Source organism: Sus scrofa, chromosome X, assembly GCF_000003025.6.
Source record: "Sus scrofa isolate TJ Tabasco breed Duroc chromosome X, Sscrofa11.1, whole genome shotgun sequence".
Lineage (NCBI taxonomy): Eukaryota > Metazoa > Chordata > Mammalia > Artiodactyla > Suidae > Sus > Sus scrofa.
Window position 1 is genome coordinate 101,196,986 of NC_010461.5, and position 21,848 is coordinate 101,218,833.

Genomic DNA, 21,848 nt, shown 5'->3' on the forward strand with positions numbered 1-21,848 from the left:
AGTTCCCTGGTGGTCTAGCAGTTAAAGGATTTGGTGTTGACACTGCTGTGTCTCAGGTTCAATCCCTGGCCCAGGAACTTCCACATGCCACAAGCACACCCCCAAAAAATGGTGGATCGACACGAAGAAAGGTTATCAGAACATTACCATAAGACCGCTAAGTAGGGTGACCAACTGTCTAGGTTTGCCAGTGATTGAGAGGTTTCTCAGGATGCAAGACTGTAATGCTAAAACTGGAAAATAACCAGGCAAACCAGGACAAACTGGTCACTCTACTGCTAAGCTAAATAAGATTTTCTATAAATGGCTATGGTATACTGGAATTTAAAGCATATGGCAAGTGACTTACTACAGCTTTTTTTTTTTTCCTGATTGGTTTATCCTAATTTGGGGGAAGAGTCAGAGGAAGGCCATAACTAATTGTATGAGAAAAAGAAAATGTTAGTACAATGGGAGGGTCTACGTATTAGTTCACAGAATATATGCCAAATGTAAAAAAGAAAGTAATACAACGTGGAGTGAGTTGTTACTATTGTCTCACATTCTTCAGTCTCTTTAAGATGAAAGAGCTGGAGTTCCCGTCGTGGCGCAGTGGTTAATGAATCCGACTAGGAACCATGAGGTTGCGGGTTCGGTCCCTGCCCTTGCTCAGTGGGTTAACGATCCGGCGTTGCCGTGAGCTGTGGTGTAGGTTGCAGACGCGGCTCGGATCCCAAGTTGCTGTGGCTCTGGCGTAGGCTGGTGGCTACAGCTCCAATTCAACCCCTAGCCTGGGAACCTCCATATGCCGTGGGAGCGGCCCAAGAAATAGCAACAACAACAACAACAAAAAGACAAAAGACAAAAGACAAAAAAAAAAAAAAAAAGATGAAAGAGCTGTCACCCAGAAAACCATCTGGGTTAGGCATCATCCCTGAAGATGAACCTAAAAGGAAATCTAAAACTAGCTTCTTCTATATGTTAGAAAAGCACTTAAATCATTCAGTCTGTGCTAAACATGGAACTCAGAACTAGAAGGTCAGAAGTCAAAGGTTCTGCTTCCACTTCTGCATCATGATAGGCAAAGAGTCTTGGCTCCTTACAGCCCAGCTGCCGTCCCTCCTGATGCCGCCATACCCCAGGCTCAGTGGATTGAAGGTATAACAAGTACTCTTTGTTCCACAGGGTACCCCAAGCAGGCTTTGAGAATCATGTAATTAATTTATGAGTGGGAAAATTTATGTCCTATTATTCCCATGTTAGAGAGCATGCTGATAACTACTGAAGCCACACAGGTGACAAAGCTATAAAGACTATTACTTATGACAGAGACAGAATAGGAGCTGGGATAAGAAAGACTTTTAAATTTTTGAGGGCGGGCCCTACTGACGGCAACTAATATGAATCTATGTATGCAGAGTAACATCTGTTGAACTTCTAACAAAATGTAGAATAAAACAGTGCTCAAATTACCTGCATAAGATAGCTTATTTACCTAATTTGGGCAATATTTAGAATATGAACTGGGAGAAAAGCCGCTCTTTCAAACCAGTGTTGCAAGGTAGGTATCAACAATTAAAAGTGAAAATTAGGTTACAGGAATGAGAGTGTTTGTTACATGATAGCCCTCTCCCCAATCCTTTGGTTCCGAATCTGTGACTTCTATTGCTAGGTACCCCCTAGCTCCTATCTAGTTGGGAAAAAAATAAGCTTGATCAGAAAAGACAGCTATACTTCATGAATATTTCCTTGTCTAAAGTCTGTTTAACCACTCTTTAAGCTCACATCTTCAGTAAAATGGAGAAGTGTAACAGCTCCACATCTTAAGTCACCTAGGAAACTAGACCTATGTGACAGAGCTGATATCCACTGCTACTGCTGTACTTCTAATTGCTGTTCAAAAGTTCCTGTTGGCCTAATAATCTGAGCAGTGTTTGGATGGCTAAATTATTCCCATGAAAGCCTGCCAGTAGTCAATTTATGGAAGGAAACCAGCAGCCCACTAATACTCATACTATCTCATCAAAAGTTTTCACCCAAGAGGCAAAAGCAAAGATCCCTAGGGAAGCTTGGATGCTCAATCCAATGTAACCAAGGTTCCCAAGGAACTCCCTTTCCAGAGGGTGGCATGTGACCTATCTCTGACTTGTTTGTATAGCCACCTCTGTACAGTTCTGTTTTCTTCTTCAACCTGAGAGAGAAATTTGTTTGTTCAGATATTTGTCTCTCTTAAATGACAAAAGACACAATATTTTACACAGGCTACAGAAAAGGTAGCTTGGTATGAATGACCTGGTTGATTTTCTGATCTAGAAATCTTGAGCAACCAGGTGTTCCTGTTTGCTAGGGTTCAACATCACTAATTTGTGTTTACTTCTCAGTATAGCACAGGGCAGGTCAGAATTTCTTAGATGAAGCAATTCTCCCGCCTCAATCCTTGAAGAAATCAGGTCCCCTGCTGTATAGCTGACACTAATCTACTGTGGGGTGGGGCAACAACACAAGACATAACTATACAAAGAGAGCATGACAATTTTTTTTGGATTGAGAGAGTCTAAAGGAGTAGGACCCAATCCTACTCCCTTATTCCCTTTTTCCCTCTAGAGAGTATAGCACAGTATTATAAGTGATAACTGAATCAATTAATATGGTTAGTTGTTAGAGGCAAATGTGAGACTATAGCAGTTGATATATAAATGCTAAAAGCTGATGGCTGATTAAATGGTCAATTAGACTCCAAATTTCTCAGCACCCTTTTCCATACCTCTACAGCACAGCCTTGTATATTCCTACTGGGAATAAAGAAGGGATCCTAGTTTAGGAGAAATGACAAAGATCTTCCCCAAAATATGAAGTAAAAGCCCTGCACAATACAGACTGAAAAATAACAACAGGGCCAGAATCCAAGGCTACAAAAAAAATGAAGAACATGCTGGGGCTCCAGTAAGAGTGGAGAAGTACCACAACTTTCCAAATAGAGGACTGACAATGGCCCTGAGGGAAAAGGAAAAGTAATTCCTATTAGAGGTAAGAGCTTTGGAATTCCTGTTGTGGCACAGCGGAAACAAATCCAACTAGTACCCACGAAGATTTCAGTTCCATCCCTGGCCTTGCTCAGTGGGTCGAAGATCCAGAGTTGCCATGAGCTGTGGTGTAGGTCACAGACGCAGCTCAGATCCTGCATTGCTGTGGCGTACACCAGCAGCTGTAGCTCCAATCCAACCCTTAGCCTGAGAATTTCATACGCCACACATGCAGCCCTAAAAAGCAAAAAAAGAGGTAAGAGCTTTGAAAGGACAGAATCCAAGTGGCAGGTAAAGAAGAGAAGGGAGGGCTGTCTCCTCTTTCCCCACATTCTTACTTAAATGTCAGTAGTCATTAATGGGATACTATTGCTTGGGAGGATTTTCAATTTGCTTTTTGTTGTTTGTTTTCAGTTGTATAATTTAGGTGGAGAGAAATAAAACAAGAACCATGAATATACCTTTCCTAGAAGTTACACAACAGAGAGTGCAAGGGTTTCCAAAATGTTTAGGGATCATTAGGTCTATCAATTTGTCTTTAATTCTTTCAAGGCAGTATGCGTGATAGCAAGTCAACTATCTGACAAGGATACTGTCACTGAGGAAACAGGATTCTCTGTATTCAGAGAAACAGGAGTGTTTCTCAGAATGATGTACTATATTTGCCTACATCAGAATCATCTAGTGCTTCTTAATAAATAAACAAATAAAAATCCCCAGGTATCATTCAAGTTACTAAATTAGAATTTGTAGATATCAGGTTGAGTTTCCAAGATGCTTCAATGGTGATTATTCTCTAATTCCCTGGTGATCTACACTAATGTTTGAGAATTACAGTTCTAGAGGACCCATAAGACATCAACTTGGACAATCGGTGTAGTAACCGTAAAATTATAGAACTAGTAAAACTTGCTTTTTAAAGGGGTATTTTCATTGTCCACTGCTCACAGCTAAGTATTAACACAAGAGTAACTCTAAGAGACATAATCTATATTAATGTCAACTTAAAATGCATTTACAAATAAAAAAGTAACAGGCAATGTGGAATCATCCTTGAATGGCAGCAAAGATACTTATACTTACCGAAATATGGTGTGCATACATTGGTCTAGACAGGAAAAATGCTGCATCATGGGGTGTGTGAAATTCATTACAGAGCACATCAATTGAAGGCACTCGCTTTATATAATCTTCTGTGCTTAGATTAGATGCTAAAAACCCACCAAATTGTACCAGGGTATCATGACACTAAATTTTAAAAATAAGACAAAAAACACATTTTACAGAACCAACATAACATTTTCTAAAATAACTAAGATATGTTATTTTAATAATATTTTGTTTAACCAATAAGAATTCAAATTTTACTACTTGAAAGAACTTTGGAGACAATCTACAAACTTAATCATATAACCATATTACAAAAAAGACCCCCAAGTCCTAAAGAGTTGACTAACCTAAGACTTTAATAGCCAATCAAAGTCTCAAGTTCCAGGCTATTATTGTTGATCACTTTTAGCAGTAGAATATATTTATCTATCACATAGAACAGCTTTATGTACATACAAGCCAATTCTCTGGCCCTTAAAAGATGAAAACTTTGTAAGATATACATGATTTTTTTATTTTTTTGTAATATAGTGAGTGATGGTTAAACACATTTTTTTAGGCTAATCATAGGTTTTGGTGCTTAATATTTAAAATACATTTTAAAATATGCTTTATAAAGTTCTTATCTACCTTGTAATTGAAATTCCAAATTTTCAGAGATCAAAAAATATATGAAAGCAAACAACTTGAAGTTCTCTACTTAACTGAATACCTTCTACATATTCCTACATTCCTATAGCCATTTCTTAAATATCATAATTCATTAATTCCCACAGAAATAGTCCCTATTTCCAGAATGTCTATTTTATATATATGATATAGATGTATACACACATATATATGATGTGCAAAGCAACATTTTTCAGATTATATCACATTCTATATTTTCAATTATCATAATTAAAAAAATCCACAGGGAGTTCCCCAGTATCTCAGTGGGTTAAAGATCTGGCGTTGTCACTGTTGTGCCTTGGGTTCGATCCCTATCCCAGGAACTTCCACACACTGTGGGCGCAGCCAAAAAAAAAAATCCACAGAAACATAAGGTGGCTTTAACTTGCCTGATCATAGAGTTTTCCCACAAGTTTCAAATGTTTCTCTCCACCTTCCTGAAAGATTACCCCATTCCTCTGCTGAGCCATAAGCAAACAGAGAGGAAGAGCAAGATCATGGTCTAATAGTGCATCCTTTAATCTCTGGGAAGATTTTTTAGTGTTTCTTATCTGGCCAAAATAACCACCCTGCAAAAAGAGAAGACATAAATTTACCAGTGTCCCAGTACATAATGCATGCTATCTGATCTGAAAAAAAAAAAAAGAAAAGAAAACATTCAGATACAATCCTGAAGATAAAAAAAACTCAGACACTCTATATTCCTTACCTCTTTTTCAAATTCATTTTACTGCCACTTACTTTAGTCACTGAATTAAAGATAACTGTCAAGTGTCTTTAAACTTTTATGTATTTTCCATTTTCTACCGTGCAGCCCCTTTTTAGTTAATGTGGAGCAGATTTAACAGAGATTTATGCCAGTTAAGAGTTCTGAGGATCACAGAAGATTTGATATTTATTTCCCTTACAGAGTCTTACTCTCTTTCATACTTTCAGTTTTTTTTAAAGCTTAAATTAGTATATCACAATTTTTTAAAGGGAGGTGGGGGCGATTGTAAGAGGAGGGCATGTATGGCTTTGACATTTAGCTTTATGTACTTATGTGCTGTTTAAATTCTTTATTATGAGCATGCATACATTTTGAATTTTAAGTCAATGAACAAAAGTAGCAACTCTCACCTCAGCTTTTAGTTGCTCTCCACCAGTCATGGCCTCTAGCTGCTCCATTGTCATTTCTTCCGTAATTTCTATTCCTGCCATTTTTTGTACCACTTCTTTCAATATAAGCAGGTCAAAACTATTTAGGAAAAATAAGAAACAGTCTATAGTTGAAATCTCAAACATAAAAGTAAAAATGAATTGTAATTAATATACTCAGAATCTCTAAATTATTTGTATATATAATTATTGGGGAGAAATATCTGAAGTAATTTTTAAGGAAAAACTGCATTCCTAGAACTATACTGAAAAGTATTTGGGGGATGTAATATGTTCAAATTTTAACTTAGAAATAATTTCAAACTTACAGATAGGCTACAAAGATAAAAACAGTATAAAGCACTCTCATATAGCCTTTACCTCTACTTCACCTATTAACATTTTTACTCCTGTTCAATATATCATTTGTTTTCTCTCTCTCCCTATCTTCATACACATACACACACACGATTTTTTGAACTATTTGAGAGTAACTTATCTAGTGAGGAACATCATTTTAGAGGTACCTAAAATTCCTAATGTATTACCTAATAATATAGCTATTCTCTTACATAACCACAGCATAGTTACCAATGTTAGGAAATACTGATACAATGCGTTTTTACTGATCTACAGGTCATACTTCATTTTTATCAGTCAACCCAATGTCTTTCATGGCATTTTTTTCTCCTTCAGTACATGATGGGGTGTGTGTGTGTGTATTTGTTTGTGCCCATGGCATGTGGAAGTTCTTGGGCCATGGATTGAACCCACGCCACTGCAGTGACAATGCCAGATCCTTAACCCACTGCACCACAAGCGAACTCCAATATATTTTTGATGATATAGAATCATCTCTCTAAACAATCACACATACTTGGAAGGAATGAAGGAAAAAGGAAAAAAGGAACACAAGTTTCAAGTTGTGGTATTTGAGCCTGACAGTTTAATGGCCTGCCTTAAGCATATTTATTACTATGCTACCAGTTATGTATTTGAATTATCAATGTTTAGGACTGTCAATGGAAATAAACTTCCAAGATCTTCCTTAATTAGTTAAGTAATAAAGGTAAAGTGAAAACATTCTTTCCTACAAAACAAGTTACAGATGTTTTCCCAAAGGTAAAGCTAAGTATACCCAAAGCACAAGTTAGTGGACAAAGGAACAGTTTTATAAGGTTCTCGTTAAATGTTTACTCTCTCAACTTGCCTTGCTTCCCTAAACATAGTTTTTGAAAACAGGGCCCTCAGGCAAATTAGTATGCAACAAGTGCCAATGAAATAAATGTAATAAAATTCATTGAATAATTAAAAAAAGAAATAATAAAAAAAGATTTTAAAAAAAGTGCCAGTGAAAGATTTTGTTTTTCCTTTAAACTATCTTTTAATTAGATGATCACAAAAACTTTATCACAATACAGAAAACTGAGCTAGAGATGTGAAAATAATGCGATGTTTTCTCAGCCTATACAGACACAGAAGAGTAAAATGTATGGGAATGGCCAATATGAGTATAAACAAGTAATATATGCTAATAGAAGTCTTACATTTTTATTAAAGTACAGTTGATTTACAATGTTGTGCCAATTTCTGCTGTACAGCAAAGTGATCCAGTCATACATAAAATCTTGAACCTAATTATTATTTTTGTAAAGTTTTTCCGAAACCAAAATAATCTGTCAAGAATTACTTGGGTATGGAGTTTCTGTCATGGCCCAGTGGTAACAAACCCGACTAGTATCCATGAGGATGCAGGTTTGATCCCTGGCCCCACTCAGTGGATTAAGGACCTGGCACTGCCATGAGCTATGGTACAGGTCACAGACATAGCTCAGATCTGGTGTTGCTGTGGCTGTGGCACAGGCCAGCAGCTGTAGCTCCGATTCTACCCCTAGCCTGGGAACTTCCATGTACCTCGGATGCGGTCCTAAAAAAGACCAAAAAATACACCAAAAAAACAGAATTACTTGGGTAATACTTGTTTGGAGCATCAGATAGCTTTACAAATTTTTGTCTGCTTTCTTAACAGTAAGTTTTTGAAAACAATTCCAGTTTTTTGATTCTAGTCACTCTATTGCTGATGGAGTTTAATATACATTCTAATTCAAACTCTATATTGGTCCAGAATAAAATAATAAAACTCAGTATTTATAAAGAAAATGCCATTTGCAGCAACATGGATGGAACTAGAGACTCTCATCCTGAGTGAAGTCAGTCAGAAAGAGAAAGGCAAATACCATATGATATCACTTATATCTGGAATCTAATATAAGGCACAAATGAACCTTTCCACAGAAAAGAAAACCATGGACTTGGAGAAAAGACTTGTGGTTGCCAAGGGGTAAGGGAAGGGAGTGGGAGGGACTGGGAGCTTGGGGTTAATAGATGCAGGCTATTGCCTTCGGGATGGATTAGCAATGGGATCCAGCTGTGTAGCACTGGGAACTATGTCTAGTCAATTATGATAGAACCTGATAATGTAAGAAAAAAGAATGTATACATGTATGTGTAACTGGGTCACCATGCTGTACAGTAGAAAATTGACAGAACACTGTAAACCAGTTATAATGGAAAAAAATTAAAATCATTAGATAAAAAAAAATTTTTTTAAAGAAAAAAAGAGGACAATGTCCAAAAGGAAGATTAGCTCTACCTATCACTAAAGTTTAAATTAAAAAAAAAAAAAAAGGAGTTCCCGTCGTGGTTCAGTGGTTAACAAATCCAACTAGGAATCATGAGGTTGCAGGTTCGATCCCTGGCCTTGATCAGTGGGTTAAGGATCTGGTGTTGTCGTGAGCTGTGGTGTAGGTCGCAAACGCGGCTCGGATCCCACGTTGCTGTGGCCCTGGCGTAGACTGGTGGCTACAGCTCCAATTAGACCCCTAGCCTGGGAACTCCATATGCCACAGGAGCGGCCCTAGAAAAGGCAAAAAGACAAAAAAAAAAAAAAAAAAAATAGTGTGCTTCAAAGATACTACATACTCCCTCAAAACAGACACATTCCTACCAAATGCTCAATTTTACAGCCAATTAATGCCCAGCAGCATAATCAATAGTGCAATATGTTTTGCCATAAAAGGATTTACAATATACTACTATTAACCATTTATTCAAAAGCCTAACAGGTAGTCAAAATGAGCTAGTTTTGGAGTTCCTGTTGAGTCACAGCAGGTTAATTAAGGATCTGACATTATCCCTGCAGCAGCTTGAGTTCGATCCCCAACCTGGTGCAGTGGGTTATGGATTCAGCATTGTCACAGCTGTGGCACAGGTCACAACTGCGGCTCAGATTCAATCCCTGGCCTGGGAACTTCCATATGCCACGCATGTGCCATGCTCCAGCCCCAAAAAAGTTTTTTTAAATGAGTTACATATATGGCCAAATATTACATTTCTTTCTGTTTATATTTTTCTTTCCTTTCTTCTATTTTTAGGGCCACATCCACAGCATATGGAGGTTCCCATGCTACGGGTCCAATCAGAGCTGTAGCTGCCAGCCTACACCACAGCCACAGCAACTTGGGATCTGAGCCGTGGTCCACGAATTACACCACAGCTCACGGCAATGACGGATCCTTAGTACACTGAACGAGGCCAGCGATTGAACCTGATCCTCATGGATGCTACTCAGATTCGTTTTGGCTGAGCCATGACGGGAACTCCCTATATTCTTATTTTCTTTTAATTAAAGAATTACATATAAATGAGCAACTATTGCTCTTAAGACTACACCCAGCAAATAGTTTTTTAAGATAATACCAAGCTCAATATCCCAATTCCACCAGAAGTACTCTAATTATTGAATTTCATTTACATATAATTTGCCCAGAATACCTTTTGCCTGCCTTTAGCTGATTAGCCACATATTGAAGAAGACCAGCAAGATCAATTGGATATTTACGAAAAACTGCACCACAGAAACTAGCCAGACCTATATGAAATAAAAAAAGGGCTTTTTAAAAACAGTTCATAGAATAAAAAGCACAATATTAAGTGTCATTTTTTTCAACTAAATTTCCAAAACAAAATGAGGTGGGAAAAACTGTATTGCTGATGCTACTGAATGGAAATTTATAATAATAGCCACTATTATTGAATATATATAATTATCTCATATAATCTTTGCAATATCTATCTCAGCTTGGTATAAACCTAATGATGAGGAAAATTCAGAACAGATATATCATGTAACTTGCTCATGGTCACAGAGTTGGTATAGAGTAGAACGGTGAATGCCACTAGTTGTGGGGAGGGGGGCAAGAAGACATTGCTAGACCAAGAAGCAAACAAAAGACCAATTTTAGCCAATAGTTCTTACGTATCACATCATGAATAGGAAAAAAATCCCAGTTAAGACAAGAGGAGAGCCTAGTAAAGTTAAGTGATCTTCAGCCTTTTCAAAAATTATCTGCTGAGCACCTAAAGGATAATGGACAAAACACAGGTCCTGCCCTCAAGGAGTTTACAGTCCAGTGAGGGACACAGAAAAGTAAATTAAAATAACTAAAACAATTAAAGTAAACCTGACTAAAAGCTTCAACAAAAGTACAGAAGAGGGGCACCTTATTCTGACTTTTGGGTGGGAGTGTCACTAGGAAAAGCTTTTCAAAGAAAGTGACCCCTAACCTGAAATCTAATTAATAAGTAGGAAATGTGTGTGAGGAGATGAGTAGGTGTGGAAGAGTATATTGAGTAGAGGGAATAATACATGCTAAAGGGCCATAGAAAGTACAGGAAGTTAGCATTAATTAATGCAACCTAGAATATTAGGGAAGGGCAACAGATGAGGCTAGTATAGTAAGGACCTGATTCCAAAAGAATTTATTTGTATGATTTATTACAGATTGCAGACTTCAAAGGGCAATAGGGAACTACTACAAGATTCCACTATCAAAGACAAAATACATTGAAAGAAAATGGAACTGGTTGCTAGAAATCAAAAGTACAAGGGAAAAAAAAAACAAGGCTAGGGGTTTTCTGTTAAACAACCAAGTTTTTGTTCTTTTAAGATGACTGGAACCTCAGGATAAAAAGTAGAGAAGAGAGGACAGTTCCCTTAAGATTAATTCCTCTAAAATAATGGAATGGATGGAACCTTCATCTTCCCAGTAATGCTTGCCCAAATTCTATCACAGCCTCTTGAGTTGGAAGATGAATGATTACCATACAAACCTCCTTACTCAGTCAAGGACTTGGACCCTCTATAGAAAAATCTGAGTGGCTAGATATTCTCAAGAAATCTTGACAAACAAGGCTCTTGGCATGGGTAATAAAATACATAGCATGGCGGTTACAACAGAAAGAAATTTCATCTTTGGAAAAATAAAAATACTTACTCTGAAGCCAGCTTGAGATTGTTGTGTCATCATGTTTCATTCTCTCCTTTTCTGGATTAGCTAAAGCTTCAATGATACAATCTTTCATACATTAAGAAAAAAATTTTAAGTCACTAACATCTCTAAAAAAGACCCCTTTAAAAATTCTACCCCTTCGGAAAAAAGTAAATTGTTAGCTTCAAGTTATTCCAAATTATTGAAAAATACATTCGTTATAGTTCTCTTTTAGCCTCTTTTCCATCTTTCAGCAAGCTAGATAGAATCTATACCAAAGATATTGAGTAAACTTAACACTACAAACACAGACAAGCACACACAAGCTCCTTGACTGACCAACCTTCAGATCAGCCAAGTGAATTAACCTCAAATGGTTACTAAAGAACTTAGAATGAAAATAAAACATTCACTATTAAGATCTATGAAATGTGAAATCTATGTATTACTTCACTTGAAAGGATACAGGCCAAGACATCATAATTCAATGAAGTGAGGTATTTCAATGAATCTACTACAGGTGTTATTAAGTTATCATACTTCTGTATTTGTGACAAAATCTGGAAGACAGCAACAAAGAATAAAAGGTATTAACTAATCAAAAGAACTTCTGTGTTAACTAAATAATGGCTAATCTTTTTATTTTTCAAAAGAATTAATGCTTAAAATTAGTTTCCTTCCATTGTATATTTATATAAAACCTATTCTTTTATCTTTCTTTTCCTTAGAAAATATTATCTTAGGCTATGTTTTCCAATTAGGAGATAATTCCAGGGCATCCAAACTTGAATTTTAGAATTATAGAGGCTAGTCTTACGTTAAATGTGATTTAGAAATCTTTTTCTAAACATTACAGTGTTCCATTTGAATCACAATGAAATGGTGTTCAAATGTTTCTAAAACTAAAATCAACAAATAATGCATCTTTTTATTAATGTTTCTAGAACTCAAAATGTGGTACATAAGAAAGACAATGTTAGTCTGTTTACAATAGTAGCACTGTTACATATCACTAGAAGAGTAGATCAATGTGTATCTATATTAAACATATTGTATACTAGTTTTTTAAGAATAACCATATAATATTTCATTTGCTAAAGGTCTGTTCCCCCTAAAACTACCATACAGTTTCAATTATATCATTCTATCTCCACTCATGCTGATTTAAAGACAACAAAAAGAAAAATCCCTGAAAATAATATTAACCTCAAAACATACATAATCAAACAAAATGGTTGGATTGCTGTGGCTCAACTTCCCAATTTGTCTTCCAGAAGGCTTCACATTTTCCTTGGTTAGACGCCTACAAGGGGAGAAAAAGGTGGCAGGGATCATCTTAAGTAATTTCCCTCTTAATGTTGGTAGCTTTGTTACAGCATGAAAAAAAATATTTCCCAAATATCCAAAATGAATCCATGTAAACAATGACCCTTTATATTTTTATACTTTACTGCAGGTCTTGGGATATTCTGAATAGGCATTATCCAAGAAGGTATAAAATTTTGTATTAATGCTTAACATTTACAATATACACATTTCCATTTTATAGTAATAGTCTAAAAAGCATTAAAACTCTTAATGTACTCTACAAGTACATAAAACTCTTCTTACAGAGAATAACTGGTTTAGATCTAGAAGGGCTCATTATCAGTTTAAGGATTAGGATATCAAATTTGGTGTAATACACTGAAATAGTTCATGACATCTATTTCAATGACCCTAACAGAGTAATAGCTGATGCTGTACTCCTTGATACAGGAAGTTCTTTGCTTTTCATATTCAAAGTAAACAATTCTTGAAAAATTAATTCTACTCCTTTTCTTCCTCTATAATTCTCCCTCTACTCAGTATTCTTTTACTAACATTATGGAAATTTATGTCTATGAAATGCTTATAAATTACTACAAAATAATTATTATACAGGATCTTAAACCCTTCTGATGAAATTACATAATAAATCCAAAAAAAATCTTACAAGTATAGGAAGTTTTCTAGAATGAAAACATAATGAAGTAAATAATGAATTCAGTTGATAGTTCAAGGAATGTGACCATTCTGGAAATGACAAACTTGATATAATTATCTTAAGAAATTTCTTATGACAAAACTGATCTATCAGTCAAAATTATTTCATCAAAAAACTGCTTCTCTTCCCACTCTCCATGGCCCAGTTTTGATTTTTCCCATGAAAAAGAGGGACCCCAGAGTTACTGACATGGCTCAGTGGTTAACGAATCTGACTAGCATCCATGAGGATGCAGGTTCCATCCTTGGCCTTGCTCTGTGGGTTAAGGATCTGGCATTGCCGTGAGCTGTGGTGTAGGTTGCAGATGTGGCTCAGATCCTGTGTTGCTGTGGCTGTGGCGCAGGACAGCAATTGCAATTCCAACTCGACCCCTAGCCCAAGAACTTCCATATGCCATGGGTAAAGCCCTAAAAAAAGACCAAAAAAAAAAATTCTGCACACAATCTTCTGTAATAAACATTTTTATTAATTTACTTATTCATTAACTCATATTAATGTCTTCTATGACAGGCAAAGTGCTAAGCACTAGGAATACAAGGAAGAATAACCAGCTCCGGCTCTCAAGCTTGGCACAGCTGGAGAGACAGATTCAAAACCATTTTTAAAATGCTTATACTCTTAAATAAACAGAGCAAATTATAGAACAGTACTTATTATATGCTATCAATAGTATAAAAAGGGAGGGAATAATATATTTGTACTCACTTGCATATACATAAAAATACCTGGAAGGATAAATTAGAAACTAAGCAGTGGCCACTTTTTCTTTCCCTTGGGAGAACTGAGTGAACAAGGCGAGAGACTTTTTATATCTACTGAAATTTACACCATGTGAATGTATAAACTATTCAAAAAATTAGATTATTTTAAATTAGCAATGTATCTAAGCAGTATGATAGTGTTATATGCATATGAGACAGTGGTGGCCCAAATAAAGAAACAATCAAGTGTGTTTGGCAATATGTGCTACGGAATGCTTCACAGAGGTGACACTGCAATCTGCCTTACAACAATGAAGGCACCAGATGGAGAGAGGAAAAAGAGGTGATGGGAAAACTTGTGCAAACAAAAGAAATAAAAAATAGATGTAAAGGAAAAGGAGACCATAGCACATTCAGGGAAACCTAGGTGGGCCCATTTTAGCTACAGGTATAGACTTGGCAGGAAATGAGAATGGAAATAGGGAGAGACAGATCATGGAAGTTCTCTTGTATCATCATGCCATAAAGTCTGATATTTAATCTGCAGGCAATGGTTAGTCACCAAAAGATTTTGAAGAAAAAGAGTAATGCAAGGCACTGTAATACTCGAGATAAAAGGAGTAAGTGGTGGTAGACAGTGGAAGAGACAGATTCAATAATATTAAATAATCCAAATAAAGCTAAAGCACTTAGGTCAGTGCCTGGCCACACAGTAATGGCTCCATAAATATTAGCTATTATTAAGCTAGAAACTCTACTTAGGGAATTCTTAAGACAGGAACTCTTTTTAGGAAGGACCAGTTCTAATACCATCTCTTTCCATGCTTTCCCCAACTTCCATGGGGTGAAATTGAATTCATTCTCTTCTCTACTATCCTACAGAACTTATGGATACTGTATAACAGCACCCATTAAACTAGATTGTGACGGTGTACACACTTGTTTCCCTGGTAGATTATAACCTGGGACAAGATCATTGGGCAAAGAAAGTAAATCACTGCATACTGTTAAATCTATTTCAACTAGAGAATGTACTACTTCTAATTAGAATAACCATACCACTGCATGGATATAAAAGAAATGACAATAAACAGCCTTGCAATAGAGCAGTGTATTTAGATAAACTGATATCTGAAGTATACAATTCTCATAATTAAATTTCAAACAGTTTGCCAGGAAGTAAAATAATATCACTCTTATGTTTTAATGACATGAAATAAAGCACACAAATGAAAAAAATGGAAATTTTTCAAAAGTTGACTCCCTAAAGAGATAGTTCTGCATGATTTCACTAGATGGTCCAAAAAGAAAAAAAACATTTATTATTATAACTTCAGCAGAAGAAATTCTTAGAACTTTGACACTGAATGTATAATGCAAACTGAGCAAAGGCCACAGAGTAAACTCTCCTTTAAAAAAAAAAAAAACCATAAAGATGCATTAAACAGGATTTTTATTAGATTTTATAGCTACATAAACATGATGGCTACAAAAACTAACTGGTAGTCAAAATGAGCTAAAAATCACAAAAATTGATAGTCACTCTATCTGCAGTATATAATCAGATATACCATTAGCAAATACTCTCGGGCTTCCTCAAAATTGAGGCTCAGACATAAACTGGCCAAAAGAAAGTAAGTTAGATCCAGATATACTTAAGATTAACGAGAAGAAAAATAATTAAAACTTACTTCATGATATATTTGGCTCTGTCTATTGTTTGAGCTTTAACTTTTACTAAAAGTGGGTGACTGTTGTAAGTTTCGTTCTTCCACTGGCCATACAGACGATATCTTTGAAAATGATGAGATGAAGAATTAGAGTTAAACACTTAGAGGTTAATCACTAGAATAGTAGTTAAAAATAGTAAGATATTATGTATTTACCTATGCTGATATGGAAATGTCTTAAACATTCCCCACAGTTCCTCAGACATACAAGCATTGCAGTCCATCAAAGAAAGAGATGGAAGTAATACCTGGTCAGTAATGCTAAGCAAACAGCTAAGGATAACTTCCTAAGAAGAAGGGAGAAAAATTATTTCAGTAAGAGGTCCATATTAATACCCCCCAAATAAATTTATGTAAGCCTCATAAAATTGCCATTCCTTTATTTCATAAGAGACCATATCTATTAATGGTCTACACTACCCTTACAGTATCACTATACTTTTCACAATGGTTATTTGTGTTTCTCCATCCAAGAAAGCAAATGAAGTGAGTGAAGGAAAGGGGTAGCAAGAATGAGGGACCTTTATCCCTTTGCCTTTTTCAACATGGTAATCCTCAAAAACAGAAGGTTGTCAATAAGATACTTTGCATGATACGCCCAAAGCTATATTCAACATGTACAGTATAAAGTAATTACACACATAGGTGATTAAAGCTTCTTCACAATAAAATTTACAGTATGCTGTAACTAGACAAACATTAGACACACTGGATTTTTCTGGTTTCTTACCGTTTTCTCTTTATCTTCCTGCTTGCTTCCATCAGACTGAAACTAAAATTAAAAAAAACTATAAATAAAATGCAAAAAGGTTAAGATTATGCTGCCTCAATTTAGTTTCTAATTTGAAAAAAACATTTAACTTGCATGTGGCTATGATTCAGTTCCTTACTTTTACACACATGTAGATTTTAAATTTAGCCAGTATTACTGATTAGCATTTAAAATTCTCATCTACATTTCTAACCTACGAATAATTTGTGACATTTATGAATCTTAAATGTCAGAATTATAAGCCAATTCTTTTCTCAACCTCATTATCACAAACCAAAGCATCCTAAAATTGAGTATTTACTATAAAATTGTAGCCAGTACAATTTAGCTTTAATGAATTTGCATTTCTCTATTCAGACATTCTAGTTTTCCCCCTACAGAATTAATAATGTCTAACATTAAAGCAACAGCACAAATAAAACCCAAAGAAATCTAAAACTATGTTTTAATTCACCATTACTTAAGCCCTCATTAGGAAATAAGCCCAAAATATTAATAACATTGCTAACAAAAACCAAACCAAAACTCGGGCAAACTGAATTTTTCAAAAAGGCCTCGGTCATTATTTTACCAGTGATTTGCAGGTGAGCTGCTGAAGTACCATATATGACAATGCTGTCTATTCGTTCAAAATGAAATCATGAGTAACATTTGTGTGTGTAGGCAGGTGGAGTGTTGGGGGAGTGTGCAAAGACCAAAAGGGTGGCTAAGCACTGATACTCAAGGACAATCAAGATTTCTGGAAAGGATTTAGCTCAATACCAAGTGTGGGAAACAGAAAAGCTAACATGCAGCTAACAGGCTTCTGATTTCATTGGTAAATAAGGATATTTTGTGCATTATGTTTTCATGCTTGCATAATTTAATGGGTGCTACTACAGGGAAGTCTAACTTCTGTGCAACATTTTCACATAAGACTAACTCTGGGACTGCCATTTTACCTTGATGGGAAAATACATATAATCACATTTTCTTCCATTAGTAGGTTAAAAAAATACAGTTCCCTTCCACAGAAAGGATTAAGTCAACATATATCCCAGTCAGCAAATAAAGAGTCAGGTTATGAAGGATAGCTGCTTTTATTGGGAATGGGGGATGGGGTGAGGATTCTGGTAGCATCCTGGATATGTACTGGGAGATAGAAATAAGGGTAAGTCATAACTAGAAAACTGGGTTTATAGTGTATTATATTGTATTGCAATTAAGCTACTCCTTTCCTGGTATACTATGATTCAAACATACCTAATAAAGCCACACATAGTTTTACCCATAGAAGTAAAACATTTTCTTAGTTACTAAACTATCTTAATTCCCTTACTATATACTTTTATTTGTTTCTCATGTCTATATGTCAATTCTCTAGATTTCACAAGTAGGGAAATTTGAAAAAAGAAAAATACGGAAAAAAGCACAATGAAACTATCTAGAAAAGTACTAAAAAAAAAAAAACAAAAAAAAACAAAAAAAGGTTTTTACCAAAGATGAACAAAAAAATAAATAAGAGAGGTACATGCAGGTAAAAGTAACCTTCCTTGGTAACAAGATATAAAGATGCATTCCACTCCCTTGATGCTTTCTTTTTCTTTTAGTTTAATTTAATTTGCTTTTTATTTGAGAGCACATATAAGACTCTCCATTCCCACAATAGAATACTACAAGTTTTAGTGAATGGCCATGCAGAAATGGGAGGAAGAAAGGAAGGGATAAAAGACATACATTCATTCATTTACTATGTGTCAGGCACTGGGAATTCGGAGTTGAACCAGAGAGAGTTGCTATCTTTGAGGAACTGACAAAGTTGGTTCCTATCTTTGAGGATTTCTTTGAGATCAAGACTACACTTACCAATGTACTGTTAGGAACTGAATTTTTTAAGTCTGAATAAAATTGAGCACCTGCAATCATGTCTAGACATACCATCAGTTATAAATGACCCCAAGCAGGTTCCAGTCTTGCCTTATGAAGACAGAGCAGCTGATGAGGCAACAGTACTGAGCAACCACCTCCTCCCCCGACAAAAAAGGTATGTTCATCAAGAAGGGGCTCTTGGAGAGTTGAGAAATAAAGGCTGGGTAAAGTTGTAGATATAACTAGATAAATTATTTTTTTATTATTCATGTCCTATTTTTTAGCACTTCTAACCCATCAATGTTTCAAATGCTAAAGTATACTTTATGTCAGAAAAGGGAAAAAAAATGAAAAAGGAGTTCCCATCGTGGCTCAGTGGTTAATGAACCTGACTAGTAAACCATGAGGTTGTTGGTTCGATCCCTGGCCTCTCTCAGTGGGTTAAGGATCCAGCATTGCCATGAGCTGTGGTGTAGGTCACAGACACGGCTCAGATCCCACATTGCTGTGGTGTGGGCTGGCAGCTACAGCTCCCATTCAATCCCTACCTAGCCTGGGAACATCCATATGCCGCAGGTACAGCCCTAAAAAGACAAAAAAAGAAAAAAATGGGCATACATCTGGACAAAACTTTCCTTGAAAAAGACACATGCACCCGCATGTTCACTGCAGCACTATTTACAATAGCCAAGACATGGAAACAACCTAAATGTCCATCGACAGATGACTGGATTGAGACAATGTGGTATATATGCACAATGGAATACTACTCAGCCATAAAAAAGAACAAAATCATGCCATTTGCAGCAACATGGATGGAACTAGAGACTCTCATCCTGAGTGAAGTAAGTCAGAAAGACAAATACCATATGATATCACTTATATCTGGAATCTAATATATGACACAAAGGAACGTTTCCACAGAAAAGAATATTATGGACATGGAGAACAGACTTGTGGTTACCAAGAGGGAGAGGGAAGGCGTGGGATGGATTGGGAACTTGGGGTTAACAGATGCAAATTATTGCCTTGGGAATGGATAAGCAATGAGATACTGCTGTATAGCACTGGGAACTATATCTAGTCACTTACGATGGAGCATGATAATGTAAGAAAAAAGAATGTATAAATGTATGTGTTAACTGGGGTCACCTTGCTGAACAGCAGAAAATTGACAGAACACCGTAAACCAGCTATAATGGAAAAAATAAAAATCATTATAAAACAAAAAAAAGAAAAAATGAAACATACTTAATATTTGTGATTAGACTGGAATGAAAGCTATAGCTAAGTAGATTACAACATTATTTTTCTTGTTCTTATTAACTATGATTTGTTGAGTACGCATTATATGCTATGTAATAAGCTAAGAACTTCACATTTATATCTTAAAACTATGAGAAAAATCTTTTTGTTAGAAAGGATCTAAAAAAGACCCATCAAAACTAACTTAGAGAAGTTCCCGTCGTGGCACAGTGGAAAAGAATCCAACTAGGAACCATGTGGCTGCGGGTTCGATCCCTGGCCTTGCTCAGTGGGTTAAGGATCTGGTGTTGCCCTGAGCTGTAGTGTAGGTCACAGACAAGGCTCAGATCTGGCACTGCTGTGGCTCTGGCGTAGGCCGGCAGCAACAACTCCGATTAGACCCCTAGCCTGGGAACCTCCATATGCCGCAGGTGTGGCCCTCAAAAGAGAAAAAGATGACCAAAAAAAAACTTAGAAATGGAAAATTATAACCTATATAAGTTAAAAGTTACGGGAACCTGAGTTTGCCAAGAATGAACTGCCTTTTAATTTTTGGTTCAAGTCTTTTCATCTTTCAATAAGAATGTCTTAAAGACTTTATAAAACACTTAGAAATACCCCTTAACTTTGATATATCATTTATGAAAACACAGGAAGAGGTATTAAATGAAAAGTACTACCTTCCACCACATTTCTTTTTTAATCTATACAAACATGTACTAAGATGCAAAAAAAACCCCAAATAATATGGTCACCTACACACAGGATAACCATATGTGCTGGTTTTCTGTTTTTACCCCAGGGTAGATTTTAAATGTTACCTTTCTTTTACACACTTAGAATTTTTTTTCTGAAACTGAACACTGAGAGGAGGTACAGGGGTTAAATCAATTGTTAAAGCATGCATGTGGTCCAAATAAAAATTCTACTTCTTACATAAAAGTGTATTTTTTTACATTACAATTTGTACTACAAAGAGTCTACATATTCCTATTAATTGATTTAATATCTGCCTTTTTTTTTTTGTCTTTTTGCCTTTCCTAGGGCTGCTCCTGGGGCACATGGAGGTTCCCAGGCTAGGGGTCTAATCAGATTTGTAGCCACCGGCCTATGCCAGAGCCACAGCAACATGGGATCCAAGCCTAGTCTGCGACCTACACCACAGCTCACGGCAACACCAGATCCTTAACCCACTAAGCAAGGCCAGGGATTGAACCCGCAACCTCATGGTTCCTAGTCAGATTCGTTAACCACTGCGCCACGACAGGAACTCCAATATCTGCCTATCCTTGTAGGTTTATATACCTCTCAGGTAAAAAGCATAGCTAATGGGAAAAAGTAAGATCCTATTTGTAATTTATTACCTTAACTATGATTCTACACTTTGATTAGAACTGTCACAAGGGATATTCAGTAATAGCTAAAGTGACCTGAGTTCAAATCAATTATTGCAAAGGATAATGCGAATGCAAATATAAACATCCTAACAGTTCTCCCTTGCTTAGGCTCATTAAACAGCAAGGGTGTTATAGATTAAGCTTAATCTCCAACTCTAGAGTTCCTTGTTTGCATTGTATAAAACTTATAATAACAAAAGTACATAGGAGAACTTAACAAATGGTGCCAGTGGTAGTAGCCTCTGTCTCTATTTGGACAATAAGAATTATAATGCAAGGTTCTGTCTAAAGTATTTTTCAAAATTTGTTTCTACTTATAGAGACGTACTTACAACTACCCTTGACTAGTTCATCAGTCACAAAACCTCAGCAACAAAACTTTCCTTTGACAACAATTCTTTGATTTATTTGTTACTAATTTATAACAAATTTCCACGGGGGGGGGGACATCTACCACTACAACATAAAGAAGCTAAAGGCATTCTATAAATCGAATCTGCTCTTGAGAGAAATGAAGCTGCTACTTTAAAGTGGCCTCTTAGGAGTTCCTGTTGTGGCTCAGTGTGTTAAGAACCCAACTAGTAGTATCCCTGAGGATGCGGGTTTGATCTCTGGCCCTGCTCAGTGAGTTAAAGATCCGGCCTTGCGGTGTAAGCTTCAGATGCAGCTCAGATCCTGCATAGCCGTGGCTGTGGTGTAGGCCAGTGGCTGTGGCTCCAATTCAACCCCTAACCTGAGAACCTCCATACGCCACGGGTGCAGACCTAAAAAGACCAAAAACATAAAATAAAGTGGCATCCTACATTTAAAGACTTTAATCTAATACTTTAAAACAAATCACCAAAAAACTAGTGTAGTGATAACATATATAAGTGATA

General features: G+C 36.2%; 1 protein-coding gene across 29 annotated transcripts in view; it reads right to left on the minus strand.

Moving 5' to 3' along the window:
- The window catches only part of THOC2 (THO complex 2), a 113,655-nt gene that overhangs the window by 26,017 nt on the left and 65,790 nt on the right, over nt 1-21,848 (minus strand). For 21 of the 29 annotated variants that reach the window (XR_002340775.1, XR_001302705.2, XR_001302708.2 and 18 more), the window contains exons 13-22: nt 16,439-16,480; nt 15,865-15,995; nt 15,670-15,771; nt 12,458-12,554; nt 11,718-11,811; nt 11,258-11,338; nt 9,756-9,852; nt 5,904-6,021; nt 5,174-5,353; nt 4,086-4,250 (exon numbers count right to left, since the gene is read on the minus strand). Coding sequence is in view for 15 of the 29 variants with exons in the window: in XM_021080467.1 (XP_020936126.1) it covers nt 4,086-4,250; nt 5,174-5,353; nt 5,904-6,021; nt 9,756-9,852; nt 11,258-11,338; nt 11,718-11,811; nt 12,458-12,554; nt 15,670-15,771; nt 15,865-15,995; nt 16,439-16,480 (1,107 nt within the window). In the remaining 14 variants the exon portion in view is untranslated. The remainder of the gene's footprint in view (nt 1-4,085; nt 4,251-5,173; nt 5,354-5,903; nt 6,022-9,755; nt 9,853-11,257; nt 11,339-11,717; nt 11,812-12,457; nt 12,555-15,669; nt 15,772-15,864; nt 15,996-16,438; nt 16,481-21,848) is intronic. The other 8 variants (XR_001302709.2, XR_001302706.2, XR_001302710.2 and 5 more) reach the window with 1 other exon arrangement.